This window comes from Macrobrachium rosenbergii, chromosome 1, assembly GCF_040412425.1.
Source record: "Macrobrachium rosenbergii isolate ZJJX-2024 chromosome 1, ASM4041242v1, whole genome shotgun sequence".
NCBI classification, from domain to species: domain Eukaryota; kingdom Metazoa; phylum Arthropoda; class Malacostraca; order Decapoda; family Palaemonidae; genus Macrobrachium; species Macrobrachium rosenbergii.
Genome location: NC_089741.1, coordinates 36671027 through 36692369, shown reverse-complemented (window position 1 = coordinate 36692369; position 21343 = coordinate 36671027). Strand labels below are relative to the sequence as shown.

Here is a 21343-nt window from a genome sequence, read left to right as displayed (position 1 = left end):
CTCTTGAGATGTCTCGATATATTAAATGAAAGACTGATTACGCTTTACTCATATTATTTCTGCCGGTTAGACACGTAATGCATACACTTCCACATACAAACATACACGTGCAAATTGTATACGCTTATAATCACTCTTATATGTGATTTTATTTACCAGACGCCACAGGAAAGAAGTGAAACACGGTTGTAGGCCGTGTTTCATGTCAACTGTATGGAGTTAGATATATATATATATATATATATATATATATATATATATATATATATATATATATATATATATATGTAGTGTCAAAGAAACGAGCAGGTAAAGGTTACTGCCGATTTATTACAGATCCAGGCGGCTTATATTGCGGCCGACTGACGCCGGGCCGTGAGAGACAATGGAATTGACTGTGACCTGAGGTCGAAACAATAAACAATAATATACAGTGAACGAGTACGAATTACAATACGAAACATACAGAGACACAATATAGATACAGTCTTGATGCCTGTGAATGAAGAAACATGTGATACACAATGTGTGACATTCGTATAAATACCATAAAGTAAAAATGATTAAAATGCGTGACCTGGCACGTTTTAGGCGTGACTAATTTAGCTTGAAGAAAACGGGAAGTCACCAAAGAAAACAAGCTCAGCGGAGACTTAATTAATGGCGCCGCCGAAACACTATCCTGGCGCCGAATTGGTGACTTTACAAATACTCCCCCCCCAAGACGAGGGACGCGTCTGATTAATCCCTGTACCTGGTGGGACGCTGAAGGGTGCCGCGGCTCCTTGAGGATAACTGAGGGGCCTCCCGCCTGTGAGGCTGCTGTTTGGGCGGTCCCTTCCTGGGGCGGCCGCGCCTGCGGTGGTGAGGGCGTGCTGGAGTGCCTTTGGCGGAAGGGGTGCTGCGACGCTGCCGGGACTCTCCGACAGGAAGGCGGGCTTTAGCCGGTCTATGGAAACCCAGTCGTTCCTGCCTGGAAGTGCCAGCCGGAACGCCTTGCTGTTCCGTTCCAGCACGCGGAAGGGTCCCCTGTAGGGCTTAGTTAGTGGTGGACGGACGGCGTCGACTCTGACGAAGACGTGGGTGGCGGATGACAGCTGTGGCGGCACGAAGGTGGTTGCTCTGTCGATGTATGAGCGCCTGCAAGGGCGAACTTGCCGCCACGTCGCGGAGCCTCTGCAGAGATGGGGAGTGGCGATCATCCGTCACGAGCTCTCCCGGCACCACGAGGGGTTCCCCATAGGTTTGTTCAGCTGCGGATGGGGTGCCGTCGGCTCTGGGGCGGTCCTCAACCCGAGGAGGACCCACGGCAGCTGATGTTTCCAGTCCTCGGCGGTGCAGCGGGCCATGAGGGATGACTTTGGGACCTGTGGAACCGTTCAACCAGGCCGTTGGCCGCTGGGTTGTACGCTGTGGTGGTGTGGTGCGTGGTTCCCAGCAGTTGAGCCAGGGCAGACCACAGCTCGGAGAGGAAAGCGGGGCCCCTGTCGGTTGTGATGTGGTCTGGGGCGCCGGCGGCTAACCCAACTGGAGAGCAGGGCCTCGGCGCACGCGCTGGCGGTGGCTTCTTGCATGGGCGTGGCTTCGGGCCACCTCGTTGAACGGTCTACCACCGTGAGGAGGTATCTGGATCCGCCTGATGGGGAAGGGGCCCAACGACGTCGATGTGGATGTGGCGGCGGCGCCCTGGTTGTGGGAACTCGCCTACCCCGACTGCGTGTGACGACCCACTTTACTGGTCTGGCACTGCAGGCACTGTTTTGCCCAGGCTGTGGCGTCCTTTTGCACCCCGTGCCAGACGAACTTTTTTGAAAGCAGTTTGGCCGTGGTCCTGCCGGAGGGGTGTGAGAGGCCGTGGATGATGTCAAATACCTGGCGGCGGCGTGAGGCTGGAACCAAAGGGCGGGGCTGGCCTGTGCTGATGTCACAGAGCAGGCTGGGGCCTCCGGGGGCGAGGGTCACGTCCCGCCACTTGAGGGATGTGATGGCGGTGCGGTATGCTGGGGTTTCTGGGTCAGCGGCCTGTTCTCTGGCAAGGTCCTGGTAATCTACACCAAGCTGCACTGCGTTCAACTCGACTCTGGAGAGGCGTCTGCTACGGATTTTTCTTGCCGGGAGGTACCTGACGGAACAGGTAAATTCGGCTATGGCTGAGAGGTGGCGCTGCTGTCTGGAAGACCATGCGTCCCCTTGCTTCGTGAAAGCGTGAACCAGTGGCTGGTGGTCTGTGAAGATTGTGAAGGGCGTCCTCCAGGAGGAACTTGAAGTGCCGAACTGCGCGGTACATCGCGCAGAGTTCCCTGTCGAAGGTGCTGTATCGGGACTCTGCGGGATTGAACTTCTTGCTGAAGAAGGCGATGGGCTGGGGCGCCGTTGATGATTTGCTCCAGAACAGCACCGCAGGCAACGTTACTGGCGTCTGTCGTCAGCTGGAGGAGCCTTGGGATCCTGGTGTGCCAAGGCGGTTGCCTTGGTGAGGGCGGCCTTCGTCCGGGAAAAGGCCTGCTGCTGGCTGGGTCCCCAAGACAGGGACTTCGGTTGACCTTTAGGACTTCCGTCAGGGGGCCGTGGTGTGCGCGATCCCGGGATGAAGCGCCTGTAGAAGTTTACCATCCCAAGGAACTCCTGGACGGCCTTGATGGAGGTGGGTGTCGGGAACTTTGCTACGGCTGCCACCTTCGATGTAAGAGGGCGGACGCCTGTCGGAGATACCTCGTGACCCAGGAACTCTGCTTTCTGGACGCCGAATGTACACTTGTCAAAACGGACGACGAGGCCGTTTTCTTGGAGGCGCTGGAGGACTGCTTTGATGTGCCTCTGGTGTTCGCTGTGAGACCTGGAAAATATGAGAATGTCGTCGACGTAGCAGACGCAGAATTTTAGGTCCCCCAGGATGCTGTCCATGAGCCGCTGGAAGGTGGCCCCGGCGTTCCTCAGCCCGAAGGTGGAGAAGGCGAACACATAGGACCCGAAGGGCGTGATGATGGCTGTCTTTGGTATGTCCTCTGGCGCAACAGGTACCTGAAAATAAGATTTAAGAAGGTCCAATTTAGTGAATATTTTGGCCCCGTGAAAGGAGGCCGTAAGGTCTTGCATATTGGGCAGAGGGTAGTGGTCGGGCTCCGTTGCAATGTTGAGCCGTCTGTAGTCGCCGCAGGGTCTCCAGGAGCCGTCCGGTTTCTGCACCATGTGGAGGGGGAGGCCCATGGACTGGAGGCTTTCCTGCAGATGCCCATCCGTTCCATCTCCGCGAATGCTTTTTCGCCTCCTGAAGGCGCTGAGGGGGAAGCCTGCGAACTTCGCATGTGTCGGGGCCCTTTAGTCACTATATGGTGGTATATGCCGTGCTTGGCTGGGGCCCCGGGGACTTGGCGAAGCTCGGGCTTAAACACCTCAGGAACTCCGACAGAAGGTGTGCGTACTGGTGGGGGTGACGGCGCTGATGGTGGGTCTGGGTCCCGCCGTTAACGGGAGAGACCGGCAGGAGTCGGTATCGAGGAGGCGCTTGCCCCACGCCGACTAGCAGGCCGAAGTGCGCCAGAAAATCGGCCCCCAGGAGTGGGGTTCCTCGTCCGCGGACGATGAAGTCCCAGGAGTAATTCTGGCCAAGGATGGAGATCGACAGGAGCCTGGTGCCGTAGGAGAGGATGGGGTTCCGTTGGCGGCCGTCAGGAAGGCGGCCGGGTCTGGTGTCTGGTTGCGGTCCTCTCTGGATGCTGGGAAGACCGACTTGAAGGCTCCTGTGTCGACCAGCATCATCCTGCCGGAGACGGTGTCGCGGACGAAAACCTACTGTTTTTGAGGCCCTGGGTTCTTCGGCTGCCATGGCGGCCTGTCCTGCTGGCCGCCGCCACCCCGTTTTTTGAACGGTTGAACGAGCAGGGCGGCAGGCAGTTTCGGCGTCCTTTCCGAACCACTTGTGATAGCGACAGAAGCCCGGGACCACCGTCTACTGTGGTTCGGTGGACGCCTGTTGGCGATGGCGTTGACGGGCTGCTCGTCCTCTTCAGGCTGGACGGAGCTGACCGGCTGAGTGGCCGGTTTTAGCCGCTGTGAAGCCTTGACGGAGTCTGTGAGGTGTTGTGCCGCCTCTATGAGGTCCTCGACAGGCATGGTGTAGGGGTGAGCGATCTGGTTGCGTACTTCCGGGAGGAGTTGGCGAAGGAAAATTTCCCGTACGAAGCTTATCTCCTGCCGCTTGTTCGTGCCACCCGAGACTGGTGTTGACAGGAGATCTACGACCATGCCCCAAGCGTCTCTTGGATCGAGGTCGTGGCGTGGGTTATTGGCAAGGTCGATAGCACGGGCGGCCCGCCGGGCGATGGGCAGGGAGCAAGCTTCGAGGAGGAACTTTTTGTGGTGCTGTATGTGAGGGTGAGTGTTTGGGTACCCGCGAGATGAGTTTGTTGTACACGTCCTCCGAAGGGCGTTGAGCACTGTGTCGGCCTGTAGGATTTCGTCCGTGAGGTCCGCGATTCTGAAGTGGCTCTCCACCCTGCGCAGCCACCTCGATGGGTTGCCCTGCGTAAACGGCGGCAGCTTTAGGGTGAGGGCGGCCCGCGATTGTGTTGCCCGCCGTCGTGTGTTCGGGCGCTGGTGTGGAGTTGCGGGAGGGCCTCGATGCGGGGGCGGCGCGCTGCGATGGGAGGTAGGTAAACCTCGAGTCCGCGGGTCCGCGTTTAACTGCATGAAGGAGGGGATATCCGCGTCCATGCTCGCTCCTTTGACCCCCTTACTGGAGTAGGATACTCGCGTCAGTACGCACTTTCGTGCGCCGTGTGGTTCCGCTAGTGACGCTGGTGGGGTACGCCGACGAGTCAGCACGCTCAAACGCTGGTTACAGCGCCGTGTTTAGGCCGCTAAGAGCGTTTTTTGGAGAAATCCTGGAGCCAAGACTGAGTCGCCGTGTGAGTCCGCTAATGGCTCCGGGATACTCCGGGGGTCACCACTGTAAGGTGTCAAAGAAACGAGCAGGTAAAGGTTACTGCCGATTTATTACAGATCCAGGCGGCTTATATTGCGGCCGACTGACGCCGGGCCGTGAGAGACAATGGAATTGACTGTGACCTGAGGTCGAAACAATAAACAATAATATACAGTGAACGAGTACGAATTACAATACGAAACATACAGAGACACAATATAGATACAGTCTTGATGCCTGTGAATGAAGAAACATGTGATACACAATGTGTGACATTCGTATAAATACCATAAAGTAAAAATGATTAAAATGCGTGACCTGGCACGTTTTAGGCGTGACTAATTTAGCTTGAAGAAAACGGGAAGTCACCAAAGAAAACAAGCTCAGCGGAGACTTAATTAATGGCGCCGCCGAAACACTATCCTGGCGCCGAATTGGTGACATTTATATATATATATATATATATATATATATATATATATATATATATATATATATATATATATATATATATATATATATATATATATATATAAAAACACACATATATATATATATAGAGAGAGAGAGAGAGAGAGAGAGAGAGAAGCTATTACATTTTATATAGTTTCATATATTGCGGCACGTTTTCTATACTGACTGCAACAGAAAACGATGGCTGCATGGACTAATCATTTACTAACTTATTACTGACAGTCATTTTCACTAAGTTAAATTTAACAGGAAACACTGTTATTTGTTAAAAGTAAATTCACCGTCGGAATTCCATTGGCATCTGTATCCGCCCTAAACGAAAGAGAGAGAGAGAGAGAGAGAGAGAGAGAGAGAGAGAGAGAGAGAGAGAGAGATATTCTCATTTGTGGACTTTACAACCTGGCACAAAGAAAATGGAGTTAATTTTCTTTTAATTTTGAATAAATGGTACCACAAGATTATTATATCTTCTCTGTAAGTATATATATATATATATATATATATATATATATATATATATATATATATATATATATATATATATATATATATATATATATATATATATGGGGAAGAGGCACAAGGAAGAGAGTAACTTGCATTGTCATACACACCTATCTCAAAACGACTGGCGTATAGGGCAATTCTGTAAGTATTTTGAAACCGGTACGATAATGGTGGCAATCAAAAGGACAAAATGAATTAAAATATTTTCACCTTTAGATTTACGGGATGGGAGGAGAGACGCCACTGACACGTTCGACTAAACAACGTGAGGTCTGGTCAATTCCTGTGTCAGTGACAGCCAATGCATGACTAGAGACAGTCGGCACTGGCAACCTCTTCTGTATATTCCGTTCATGAACAGATGGTAATGTCTTTTTAGGCATATCTGAGGGAGAAGTCTACTACTACTATTACTACTACTACTACTACTACTACTACTACTACTACTACTACTACTACTACTACTACTACTAATAATAATAATAATAATAATAATAATAATAATAATAATAATAATAATATAATAATAATAATGAGCAGATTTTCAACTTTGAAAAATCACAGTAAGGATGTCCACAGTCTGCTGGAAATTCTCTTACAACTGGAACAGTTAACTGAAATTTATGAGAATGTATCAATACAGTAATGTCATAATAAATGAAACGAGTAAACATAAGAGGGAAAAACAGAATAATAAAACAAATAACATTATAACAGAAATAGATGCTTTACAGCCAGCGTTTTAGGGAAAAACCAACAGACAATAAACTTGGAATCATGGCAAAAGAAAAAGGGCCTTGTTTAAATGACAATTGATGCCCCGTTTCAATGTCAAAAAGTGCCTTGTTTAAATGACAAAAAGTGCCTTGTGTGAATGACAAAAAGGTTCCTTGTTTAAATAACAAAAAAGTGCCTTGTTTAAATGACAAAAAAGTGCCTTGCTTAAATGACAAAAAAGTGCCTTGCTTAAATGACAAAAAAGTGCCTTGTTTAAATGACAAAAAGTACCTTGCTTAAATGACAAAAAAGTACCTTAATTAAAAAAAAGGTTCCTTCTTTAATTTACAAAAAAGTGCCTTGCTTAAATGACAAATAAAGGGTCTAGTTTAAATGGCAAAAAAGTGTCTAGTTTAAATGACAAAAAGGTGGCTTGATTAAATGAAGAAAAAAGTGCCGCATTGAATCGACAAAAAGGTGCCTTGCTTAATTGACAAAAAAGTGCCCTGCTTAAATGACAAAAAAGTGCCTTGTTTAAATGACAAAAAATGCCTTGCTTAAATGACAAAAAGTACCTTGTTTAATTGAAAAAAAGGATCCTTCTTTAATTTACAGAAAAGTGCCTTGCTTAAATGACAAAAAAGTGCCTAGTTTAAATGACAAAAAGTGCCTAGTTTAAATAACAAAAAGGTGGCTTGTTTAAATGAAGAAAAAAGTGCCGCATTGAATCGACAAAAAAGGTGCCTTGCTTAATTGACAAAAAAATGCCCTGCTTAACTGACAAAAAAGTGCCCTGCTTAACTGACAAAAAAGTGCCTTGTTTAAACGATAAAAAAGTGCCTTGTTTAATGGACAAAAAAAGGTGGCTTGTTTAATTGACAAAAAAGTGCCTTGTTTAAATGATGAAAAAGTGCCTTATTTAATTGACAAAAAAGGTGCCCTGTTTAAATGACAAAAAGTGCCTTGTTTACATGACAAAAAAGTGCCTTGTTTAAAAGACAAAAAGGGCCTTGTTTAACTGACAAAAAAGGTGCCTTGTTTAATTGACAAAAGAGTGTCTTGTTTAAATAACAAAAAGTGTCTTGTTTAGATGACAAAAAATTGCCTTGTTTAAATGACAAAAAAGCCTTGTTTAAATTATAATAAAAGGTGCCTTGTTTAAAAGGCAAAAAAGTGCCTTGTTTAAATGACAAAAATACCTTGTTTCAATGACAAAAAAGTGCTGTTTCAATGACAAAAAGTGCATTAAGACAAAAGAGTGCCTTGTTTAAATGACAAAAGTGTCCTGTTTAAATGGCAAAAAGTGCCTTGTTTCAATGACGAAAAAGTGTATTGTTTAAATGACAAAAAAAAGTGCCTTGTTTAAATAATTAAAAAAGGTGCCTTTTTTTAAATGTCAAAAAATACCATGTTTAAATTATATAAAAAGGTTTCTGTTTAAATGACAAAAAATTGCCCTGTTTAAATTACAAAAAAGTACCCTGTTTAAATGTCAAAAAGTGCCTTGTTTAAATGACAAAATAAGTGCAGTTTTTAACACAATCTGCAAAAAAATCATTAAAACCGACGCAAGAGCGAACGCTGGCCAACGTGATATCGCTTCCAATTAGCAGATCGCTACACAAACACAGGAAGTGAGCATTGCGCATGCTCAGCTTCATTTGCTAAGGCTAACGTAATCAGTTACCGTAACTTGATGCTACTGGACCATTAAAAGCAATGGAAACCTGACCTCAGTGTCAGTCTGTCTTGAAAGGTGTGGTGGAAAGGCAATGAACTGAGGAGTGAGTTATTTTGGGTTACTTTGAGTCCACAGGAGAGAGGAAAAGGGTCGTTTACGAATTTCGTGGGTCCTGAAAGTGAAGGCGGATGTAATTCTACGAAAGTTTGTTCGGTTTTTCGCGCAGCTGACAAGTGGTGGAAATATTCTCGTGAGATTGTGACGTCAGTATAAGCATATGTCATGATCCAGTGTCCTAGGCGTCATTTAGTTATCGTGACAAAGGTGGAATTTATACATAAATATAAATAAATATATATATATATATATATATATATATATATATAAAACACATAAACACAAACGCACACATATATATTATGTTATATTATATTGTTTATAAGTATGTATTAAAGGTTTATATTTCTTTTATTTTGCTAGATCATGACTTTCCACAGCCTCTGTAAAAAGAACTGAGGTAGACCCAATCGCCATCCAAGTCACGATGAGACTGAAAGACAGTAAAGAAACCTTCCGAATTCATATGCTTACCAAATCGAGGCGGTTTTTGGGAATACTGTTCATCGCTGGAATGGTCTACGGTTTTTTCTCCTACGGTACGTGTCTGTAACTCTGTCTGTTTCGTTATGAATAATAACGACTCCTGCAATAAGTTTTAAACTCAGTATCTGACTGAAGGTTGTCTATATGCTCGTGTACACTACATTTGCGTGAAGAGGTAAAATATCAGTAAGGTTAGATTCTGAATGTCACAAAGACTACTGTCTATTATTTCTCACGAGTCACCTCCTTGCAGAGGATACAGTCTAATGCTGAATTATATATATATAAATAATATATATATATATATATATATATATATATATATATATATATATATATATATATATATATTACACATATATATATATATATATATATATATATATATATATATATATATACATATATATATATATATATATATATATATATATATATATATATATATATATATATATATATGTGCGTGTGTGTTCGTGTGTGTGTAATTAAACACTACTGATGGGTGGCTCCAGAGAAAACAAAGGACAAAGATCACTACTAAATTCATATCACACACAAGACTAAACCTCCAAGCAACGCTTTGCATTAACTAAAAAAAAATCCATAATTTCGTACAATAAATTCCTTGGAATGAGATAAATATCTTACGAGTAGTTCAATAAACATAATTTAAAGCACTAAGTTAAAAGGAATCATTCATCTGATGCAAAAATGCCATTACATTTAGCTCAATGTGATCTGTCTTTCTGTATACTCCAAGACGCCACTTCTTGTGATGTTTCATTCCACAGATCTCATTCACAAGAAGAAGCAACACCGAGAAAGGCTCCGGGTGCACCTCGACTCGACTTCGAGTAATGGTTCTCATTTGTCCTTCGAGCAAAACTACATCATGAAAGGAAACGTTGACAGGAGTGGGGAACTTCAGTGCCCCTCCCGAGAGACAGAAATCGGCTCTTCTTTCCTCGCGCTCAAGAATTTTATGTAAGTTGCAATGAAGTCTTACTTGAGGGCCTTATGGTGACTGATTTATTTGCTGGTCACATGTATTAAACAGATTTATTTGTTCGTCACATGTAGTAAACATATCTATTTGTTGGTCACATGTAGTAAACAGATTTATTTGTTGGTCACTTGTAAACATTTATTTGTTGGTCACATGTAGTAAACAGATTTATTTGTTGGGTGCATATAGCACACATATCTATTTGTTGGCTACATGTAGCAAACAGATTTATTTGTTGGTTACACGTAATAAACAGATTTATTTGTTGGTCACATGTAGTAAACAGATTTATTTGTTGGTCACATGCAGTAAACAGATTATTTGTTTGTGACATGTAGTAAACAGATTTATTTGTTGGTCACATGTAGTAAACAGATTTTTTGTTGGGTACATATAGCACAAATATCTATTTGTTGGCTACATGTAGCAAACAGATTTATTTGTTGGTCACATGTAGTAAACAGATTTATTTGTTGGTCACATGCAGTAAACAGATTATTTGTTTGTGACATGTAGTAAACAGATTTATTTGTTGGTCACATGTAGCAAACAGATTTATTTGTTGGTCACATGTATTAAACAGATTTATTTGTTGGTTACATGCAGTAAGCATATCTATTTGTTGGTCACATGAGGTAAACAGATTTATTTGTTGGTCACTTGTAGTAAACATAATTATTTTGTTGGTCACTTGTAGTAAACAGATTTATTTGTCGGTCACATGTAGTCAACAGATTCATTTGTTGGTCACTTGTAGTAAACAGATTTATTTGTTGGTCACATGTAGTCAACAGATTCATTTGTTGGTCACATGTAGTCAACAGATTTATTTGTTGGTCACTTGTAGTAAACAGATTTATTTGTTGGTCACATGTAGTCAACAGATTTATCTGTTAGTCACATGTAGCAAACAAACTTCGCAACAACTCAGACTCCTTCAAGTGCTCCATACATCAATGTAATCTTTGCCCTTTGATCTTGTATTCTTGGGGTGCGCCCACGCTACAGTCAAACATGTTGTAAACAAACGTTGGCCACTTATTGCTTGCATGTCGCAAACAGGTCGAAAACAAGCCAAGAACCGTAAGTGGAGAACGAATCTTTGTCCACTGCCGGATAATCATATGCAGGAAAGGTCAGAACTACCATTAAGTTGCAAACTTGTATTCAACCTGTTTGTGATGTGTACTAAGGGATATAAACACACAATCAAACATTCAATTACAGGTCATACGTAATTATTAAAGATGGTAGGTGAAAAATGAATGAAATAAACAGGGGGGAAATGTAAGGAAATGTAAACCATACATATATAAATATATATAAATAGATATATAAATGTAATATATATATATATATATATATATATATATATATATATATATATATATATATATATATATACACACACACACACACACACACACACACACATATATATATATATATATATATATATATATATATATATATATATATATATATATATATATATATATATACAGAAACACATACACACAGTTGGTAGATGAAAAATTAACTAAAATAACCAATAAAAGCGTACAATATATGTTAGTTTTTCTTTACTGTTTTATGAAGTACAGACGCAAGCATAAGCAATTGAATACCTTGTTTGACATTTTAGGAAGGACGACGAATGGCGGGAAGAGGGTGCGTTCAACATCTTCCTAATTGAGACATCCTGCAATTCGAGGCCCAACTACCGCGCATGGTGCAGCGTAGAGAGGTAAGGGAACTGTCTGTACTCGCAAAAGAAATCCCAAATAAATTCGCGAGACGTTAATTTTCGGGTACGACCTAAAACAAAATCTAGATGATCAATTTACATGAATCATGTTACACTAATGATAATCTACTATAGGCCTGAATATCCTTTCTTTTCAACAAGAAAAAAATTCTAAGATTTTGGTAACGAAACCTATGAAAAATGTTAGGTTTTTTCCTTGACAAGTTTTTGAGTTCCAGGGATTTAAATGAACTGAATTGAATGCAGAATTTAGGCCAGAGGCCTAGCACTGGGACCTATGGGGTCATTCAGCGCTGAAATGGAAATTGACAGTAAAAGGCTTGAAAGGCGTAACAGGAGGAAAACCTCAAAGCAGTTGCACTATCAATCAATTGTTTGGAGAGGGTTAAGGAAAGTAAGATGGAAGAAAGAGAATATGAAAGGAGGTACAGTAAAAGGGACGAAAGGGGCTGCAGCTAGGGGCCCACGGAAGGCACGCTGCATAGAACCTTAAGTAATGCCTACAGTGCACCGCATGAGGTGCACTGACGGCACTAACCCCCTGCGAGGTCCAGAGATTTAATTGAACATAGATGAATGGGATAATAAATTCTCGAAAGATTAAGTTGAGTCCTGAGCTCTAAGCGTGTTACACAGCTCATATGATCACAAAATAATAATAATAATAATAATAATAATAATAATAATAATAATAATAATAATCTCTCCATGTTTCAAACATACTAAGTCTCAGTAACAAATCACTGCTACATATTCTCAAAGCTCTCAACCCCATCTCAAAAACCATCTGAAGCTCTGGTGCGCAAATGTAGAACTAAGCAACCCCATCTCCTCCAACCCCACAGCATGGCTCAACAAAACCCCGAGGGGTTAGTGTGGTACGTAATGACATCACCAGAAGTCGACCTTCAAGATGGCCTGGTCGAAGAACTTCTTGGCAGATACAAGAACTTGAGACTCGTCACCGCAAACCTGAGTCAGATATTCGACGGAACGCCCCTGGAGGAACTCTACCACTCGGGAGCTTGGAATTCCGACACCAGTAAGTTTTTTTTTTTTTTTTTAAATGTACACAGAATCGTATCTAGTTTGGGAACCAGTTTTACCTGCATTCTTTTCGCTCCCAAGTCACTTTTTTCTTGCATTTTAGAATGATTCACATGTTCTCATGCATATAGATACGTACAAAACACGTACAAAACACACACACATACATACATATATATATAATATATATATATATATATATATATATATATATATATATATATATATATATATATATATATATATATATATATATATATATGGATAAAAATCCTTCATGGATTTTATCTTTATATATTCATCACGTTCCATATTTTCATGATTCAGTTATACATATATATATATATATATATATATATATATATATATATATATATATATATATATATATATATACTGTATGTATGTATGTATATATATATATATATATATATATATATATATATATATATATATATATATATATATATATATATATACTGTATATATATAAAGCTTCAACCATAGGGAATATCATATAAAATATAAAAAAATATAAAAAGAGTACATGGCCACACAGAAAATGAAACAACCTCATATCAATACATGAACACATTCCCCCAAATCTCCATGACCCATACCACCAAATCTTAACCCACTGAGTGTTTCCACAAGAATGGCCAGCGGCCAATCTGAGCGACATGCTGCGCTTGGCCATCGTGTGGCTGGCTGGAGGCTTCTACAGCGACACTGACGTCATCTGCATCTCTCCCCTGACTGGACTGAGGAACGTCATAGGATTGGCCGAGTACAATCTGGTCAACGGGGCGAACTTCCACTTCGAGAGACACCATCCCATGCTGGAGTACTTCATGGTCCATCTCAATGACCATTTTAATGTAAGTAGATGAAGTCATTGTTTTCTGTAGAGGTAGACATATAGCTATATTATTATTATTATTATTATTATTATTATTATTATTATTATTATTATTATTATTATTATTATTATTATTCAGAAGATGAACCCTATTCATATGGAACAAGCCCACCACAGGGGCCACTGATCTAAAATTTTCAAGCTTCCAAAGAATATGGAGTTCATTAGGAAGAATTAATATAAGGTAATGGGAAATACATAAAGAAGAGATCACTTATTAAAAAAAGAACGAATAAATGAACAAATTAATAAATAAATAGATAAAAGCGTAAGTGAATTATTATAATACAAGGAGAACTGTATTAGGGTAGTAATGCATTGCATCTTCGCTTGAACTTCTGAAGTTCCAATTGCACGACCTCCAGTCCATCACAACACTAAGGCCATTCACTAGCACTCTGTAGATGTGCATGATAACATCCTTCACTAAAACACCTTCTCAGAAGCACTTGATATTTTGCCCAAGAAGATGACTATATACTCCTTGTGGTTGCTTGAGCAGTGACCATCCCATCACAGCAGCCTATTCCGAACGTTCAGGTGTCTTCAGACAAGTGTTCTGGCCTCCAGAAGTAGAAAATGACAGAGGGCAGTTCCACCATAGAACTAATAGGGTATAGCCCTGATGGTAGCCATGAATCAATGTTTGAAACAGCTGTGGTCACTGAATGATATATAAAAGGAAAAACAAAGCAATAATTCATGTCGTTTCCTTCAAAGTTTTACCCTTGAAGATTAGAAGAGACAGGCAATTAGACATGAGTTTGAGTCCTATTAAAACAGGAGGCTCCATATGTACAATGGCACCTAATGAATATATATATATATATATATATATATATATATATATATATATATATATATATATATATATATATATATATATATATATATATATATACAGTGCATGTATGTGTGCTTTTATACACAAACACACACATCTTTTTATAGAAAGTTAAGCCGTCACTATTTTTACGCAGTTTTTGAATTCGAAATCAATTTTCACTCCCTTTAACGTGAATTATCCTAATCCCACATGTCCTCCCCTCAGCCCTACGTCTGGGGAGAGAACGGTCCCCAGACAGTGTCAGCCGTCCTCAGACACGTCTGCAAAGAAAAAGTCCTTTTCCAGGATCTGGAATGCGAAGGAGTGAGAATCCTGTCCCACACAGCTTTCAATCCAGTCCAGCATAGTGGCAGAAAGCTGCTGTTTCAGAAGTCTCAGAAGAACATCAGAAAGGTGAATCTCCCTTTATAAATATTAAATTGATTTCGGGAAGTAAAATTGCAAATATCCTTCATAGGAGAACCAAGAATCCTCCCTTGCTTATGCTAGGTGAATCCTTCCATGCTTAAGCTAGGTGACTCCTTCCACGCTTAAGCTAGGTGAATCCTTCCATCCTTATGTTAGGTGAATCCTTCCATGCTTATGCTAGGTGAATCCTTCCATGCTTAAGCTAGGTGAATCCTTCCATCCTTATGCTAGGTGAATCCTTCCATGCTTATGCTAGGTAAATCCTTCCATGCTTAAGCTAGGTGAATCCTTCCATACTTACGCTAGGTGAATCCTTCCTGCTTAAGCTAGGTGAATCCTTCCATGCTTATACTAGGTGAATCCTTCCTGCTTATGCTAGGTGAATCCTTCCATGCTTATACTAGGTGAATCCTTCCATGCTTATGCCACGTGAATCCTTCCATGCCAAAGCTAAGTGGCTTATCTGATGGGGAGTATTGAGAGTTGATTGTCGTAAATCAATATTCGATGCAAATCTAAGGATCTTAATACATTTAATATAGGTGGCTTGTAACCATGATAGGTATTCTAAGCTAAGCGGTACCTTGAGATGCCAGCGGGCATAAATTAAGCCATCAGTGAGCAGTAAACATGGAGAAACTACAAGAAATCTAGACATGAGCCTAATAAAAGCATAAAAGTTCTGACAGATAAAAAATCAATCAATCTCGACACAGAAGTGAAACAAAATTGAGAAGTACAAAAAAAGAGAGCAAGAATTCTTGACGCGATCATGATGTGATGGCATTTTCTCTTCTTCCAGAGGTTCCCGCATTCTTACGCGATCCACTTCTGGAACAGAATGACTCACAGTCAACCGGTTTTCAAGAACACGAATTCAGTCTACGACCTTGCAGCGGCGTCGTTCTGTCCGATAAGCAGACGAGCAGCGACACAGAAATCACCCTATTACTAAACGTATCTGTCAGAATGCACGTGATAGTGTAACTGTGTAACTCTGAGTCTTGGGAGCCTTGTAGATGGAATTTACGTATCTCTAAGAGTGCGTCCACACTATAAACATGTCATAAACATACATCTGTAACTTATTACATACATGTCACAAACAAGTTACAGACATATGTTCATGACATGTTTGACTGTGGTGTGGTACTGTGGTGTGGACAAACCCTTAGGGATACACACTGCAGTCAAACATGTCTGCAACTTATCACATACATATCGCCAACAGGTGACAGACGTGTGTTTTTGACATGTCTGCAACTTATTGCATACATATCACCAACAGGTTACAGACATGTGTTTTCGACATGTTTGGCTGTAGTGCAGACACATCCTTAGAGATACGCACCACAGTCAAACATGTCATAAACACATCTGCAACTTATTCCATACATATGACAAACAGGTTGATAACAAGTCAACGACTGTCGGTAGAGAACAAACCTTTGGCACAGGCTGTATTCTTGTATGAAGCCTTGGCTACAACTGCCAATAAGTCCTTGACTTGTATTCAACCTGTTTGTGACATGTATGCGATAAGTTGGAGACATATGTTTAAAACATATTTTACTCTAGTAAGGACGCACTCTAAGGTAGCAAGGCCTATAGCTTACAGCAAGTTAGTTCACAGATCACCTGGACCAGGAAATACAAAAAGTGGGACTGAATAAGGATATGCTTTACTTACCGTATGTTCTATATAACCTAGCACAAATGCCCCTCTTTATTATCGCAAGTAAGTCACGCTATTTTTTGTTTGTTTGTTAGACAGTATTTATATGCACACAAACAAAGGGCTCGTATATTTACGATGATAACGCTAACGCATAGTTATACGCACACACATATAAATGTGTATATAAATAATATATACATACATATATATATATATATATATATATATATATATATATATATATATATATATATAAAATTACAGAAAGCCTGTAGTAGCGAGGTATTTGTTTTGGAGGAGCATTTCTGAATGTGTAGATGTTTGACGCAAGCTTGTGCAATCATATGCATAGGATACGAATATTTACGGCCAAAATGCTTACATACATAAATACATACATACATACAACATTCGCCAAGTGGAACATCTTCCACCACACCTGTACCATTACGTAAACAAACGTTTGTACACAAAGCTGCAATGGCCAAAACAAATAAAAGCGAGCAACAGATCCAATGAATGGACTCGAGGAATGAATCCAGCCGTGAACACTGGCAAATGTTGATTAGTAATTAAGCTTAGCGGGGATCCTAACACATCCTAGTGGTTTGCTATTTTTTTTTTTGTAGAAGTTTATAAAGAATGGATAGAACAGAATCAAGAATTTAGGCCAAAGGCCAAACGCTGGGACCTAAGATGTCATTCAGCGCTGAAAGGTAAACTGACAGTAAGATCTGAAAAGGTGTCACAGTATGAAAACCTCGCAGTTGCACTATGAAACAGTTGTCAGATGGAAGAGGAATATGAACGGAGGTACGGTAAAAGGAATGAAAGAGGTTGCAGCTAGGGTCCGAAGGGACGCTGCAAACATTCCTTAAGTAATGCCTACAGTGCAACACGTGAGGCACACTGATGGCACCACTCCGCTACGGAGAGAAATTTACAGAAGTACCTCAGTTATCGGTCAATAAGAGAATACCAGCGTTATCTCATTGTCTTCACTGTGTTGAGACTTTTATAATGGAGGAGAATATCTCCCAGATTTTGTCTTTTAAATTTATGAATATTTCATCTAAATCTTCATCTCAAAATACAGCATCACGTGAAACTACTCGAAACAAGTTAAATGTCAACTTATCTACTAAATGCATTTTTTTTTTTGCTACGCTTTCAGTACTCTAACACATAAAACGTAACTCGTGTTTAAAAATTGAAAGATAAAAACGAATAATTGGCAGCTTGTCCAAGATGTACTGTACACACTGGTCTACCCAAGCGCATAAGCTTGGGCTAATTCCTTTGATGTTAATTTGGCTCTATCACTTCCTGGTACACTGAGAGTAGTCAAGTGCTAATCTGTTAGCCAGGAGCAGAGTTCTCTCTCTCTCTCTCTCTCTCTCTCTCTCTCTCTTTGCCTGTCATCTAGCTATCTAAAGTAGATGCCCTCTTTTGCCTATACATATATATATATATATATATATATATATATATATATATATATATATATATATATATATATATATATATATATATATATATATTTAATGAATATTCGTCAAAATAGCTGCCTTGCCCATAACTCTATGACATTTAATGACAACCTTTGCAAATGAACAATTCGTGAAGAGAAATTCCTCACATCATCCTCACTCCTACAGTATAATTCTGAGCGAAGAATTCTGCAACTGAACACTTCCTAAAAATAAATTTCAGGATATGAAAATTTTTGCAAGCGGCCAATTTTCGTTTGAACAAACGTCTTCTCATTGCGCGCGCCCCATTCCAAGCATCGACATCAGTCCTTGAGAATAATAATTATAAATGCGGTGCTACTTTGGCTTGCTATCTACAGGCGTCACCTACTCCGAGGTGTGCTGCTAGAGCTAAACACTGTATGGTAAATGTAAAGTAGCAGACGGCTGCACGAAGATATTGTTTATTAATATATTTGTCGACCACACAACGTAGAAATGGGTGTATAGAATACTTTGATCCCCCTTGGAGGGCTGGTACTAAACACGGCGTCCCAAGGAGCTTCCGCCATGTTTGGTACTAGCACCTCGAAGTATAATAAGCCAAAATGGCACCCATAAATCTCTACCGCCTTCATTATCACACTTCCTCCTCACTGAGCCCAGTTCCAAAAATTGTAGCAGAAGCCTAGACTGTTTTGGAGATCTGTTTGCCATTCATTTTTTTCGGGGAGGGGGAAATTGAGGTTGGGGTGGTGTGAGAAGAGAGAGAGAGAGAGAGAGAGAGAGAGAGAGAGTTCAAGGTAGCAACGCGAGGAATTAGCAAAAGGCAGCTGCCCTAAAATGGAAGACTGCAATATCTGCAAAAATACAAAACTGAGAAAAATGGCAGATACTGCAGGCTTCTCTGGCCTCACTACTGATTTTGCAGATACTGCAAATGGGAACCCCTAAATGAAGCGTTGGAGAATCATTCTGAAACTGCAGTAACTTGTGCATTAGTGTTTCACGAGCCCAACAAGTGGCATGTCTCAATTTCGAAAATTTTGCAGATGCTGTAGTTTGCCATTTTAGGGCAGAGCAGAGTGAGAAATGAGAGGAGGAGGAAGTTCCGTTCCAAGCAGAATATGGCACCCCTTATTAAGAAATTCACAATATCGTGAGGAACTGTTATGTCATAAAAATCCATAACTATGTAAATAAATTGCATTAATATGCAAAAGAAAAAAACGAAGGCTTTCGAACACCTGAATGGCGTTCATCCCCAGTGTTTACGCTAAAATACGTCAAATCCTGAAAAGGAACACCGTTCAGGTGTTCGAAAGCCTCCGTTTTTAGTTCTGTAAAAGAAAATTATTGTGCCTGCTTTGTCTGTCCGTCCGCACTTTATCCTGTCCGCCCTAAGATCTTAAAAACTACTGAGGCTAGAAGGCTGCAAATTGGTATGTTGATCATCCACCCTTCAGTCATCAAACGTACCAAATTGCAGCCCTCTAGCCTCAGTAGTTTTTATTTTATTAAGGTTAAAGTTAGCCATAATCGTGCTTCTGGCAACGACATTGGATAGGCCACCACCTGGCCGTGATTAAAGTTTCATGGGTGGCGGCTCATACAGCATTATACCGAGACCACGGAAAGATAGATTTGTTTTCGGTGGCCTTGATTATACGCTGCAGCGGCTGTGCAGAAATTCTTCGGCGCATTTTGTACTTGTTTATCTTTCACATTTTAATTCAATTTATCTATATAACTGTGGATATTTATTAAATAAGGAACGTCTTATTATCACCCAAACACGATTCGCTTCCCGATGCGTCGTTTGTTTAGAAGATTTGACAGCAAAGGTAGAAACATGTTCAAAAAAAATACGAAAAACAAAATGAGAAGTTGTTCAAGCAGAACGAACAAAAATGCTTTTATGTCGTTTGTGGCGGCGTCTGCCCAAACAGGGAACTATTTTAGCTTTCATTATTGGATATTACACGTGTCTAGCAGCTCGCGAAGTTATATAAAAAAAAAGAAAGTTTCAGGGTGGTAGCATAGAGTTGACAAAGGTTGCATGAAATTCAAGAAATTCTCAGTTTCATTTTCCTTTACATATCAATATTTAATGTAACAAAATAGGATTCCTTTTTTTGTAAAGGAGTGTTTTGGCTCAAGTTGCAATCCACTGTTGATAGTTAAATAGTATAAAATGTGTGTGTAAAGAACTCGAGAAATATATAAATAATTTGAGGAGTTATATACATACAGCGAGAAAAAACATAATAATTAAAAAAAATAATAGTATCAGTTTTAAGTGATTTTTTATAATTAAGTTGAATATATATATATATATATATATATATATATATATATATATATATATATATATCACCTAATATCTGAAAATATTTTTTTAATTAATGTTTTATATAGATATATATATATATATATATATATATATATATATATATATATATATATATATATAAATATATACAGTTTATATATATATACATACACATATATATATATATATATATATATATATATATATATATATATATATAAATATATATATATATATATATATATATATATATATATACACACACACAAGAAACTCGATATACATATGTGAACATAAACATTAATTTTCGTTTCCCATCTTCCAACTCTTTATTGTCAATTAAGCTAAGCATAAAAAGTAAAGAAATACAAACCCCAAAAAAAAAAAAAAACTGAAAGACCTCAGTGGCAATCAAAAATTAATAAGCGATTTTGTCAAGCGATGAACGAACGGTAAGTACTGGAAAAAAAGAAATATTACGAGAAGGTAATAAAAGAAGGATTTTGCTTATTCACTGCCACACTCACTGACCCTGAGCAGCTTTCTGATCTCACCACGTAAGAAGAGCGACTGCATTACCTGTGGTCAGTAATGCACGACAGAAGAGAATTATTATTATTATTATTATTATTATTATTATTATTATTATTATTCAGCAGCTGAAACCTATTCATATGGATATTATTATTATTATTATTATTATTATTATTATTATTATTATTCAGTAGATGAAACCTATTCATATAGAGCAAGCCCACCAAAGGGGCCACTGACCTGAAATTCAAGCTTCCAAAGAATATTATGGTGTCCCTTAGGAAGAAGTAAGAGGAAGTAAAGTGAAACACAGAAAAAAGAGATCCCACTTATTAAAAAAAAAAAAAAAATACATTAATAAATAGATAAAAATGTATTAAAATACAAGAAGAATAGTATTAGGGTAGTAATGCATTGCATCTT

At 40.0% G+C, this 21343-nt stretch overlaps 1 protein-coding gene across 1 annotated transcript in view; it reads left to right on the top strand.

The window, feature by feature from the left end:
- Positions 1-21343, top strand: part of LOC136840217 (uncharacterized) — a 46875-nt gene that overhangs the window by 14291 nt on the left and 11241 nt on the right. The window contains exons 7-9 of the mRNA XM_067106767.1: positions 12446-12725; positions 13385-13608; positions 14680-14889. Coding sequence (XP_066962868.1) covers positions 12446-12725; positions 13385-13608; positions 14680-14889 — 714 coding nt within the window. The remainder of the gene's footprint in view (positions 1-12445; positions 12726-13384; positions 13609-14679; positions 14890-21343) is intronic.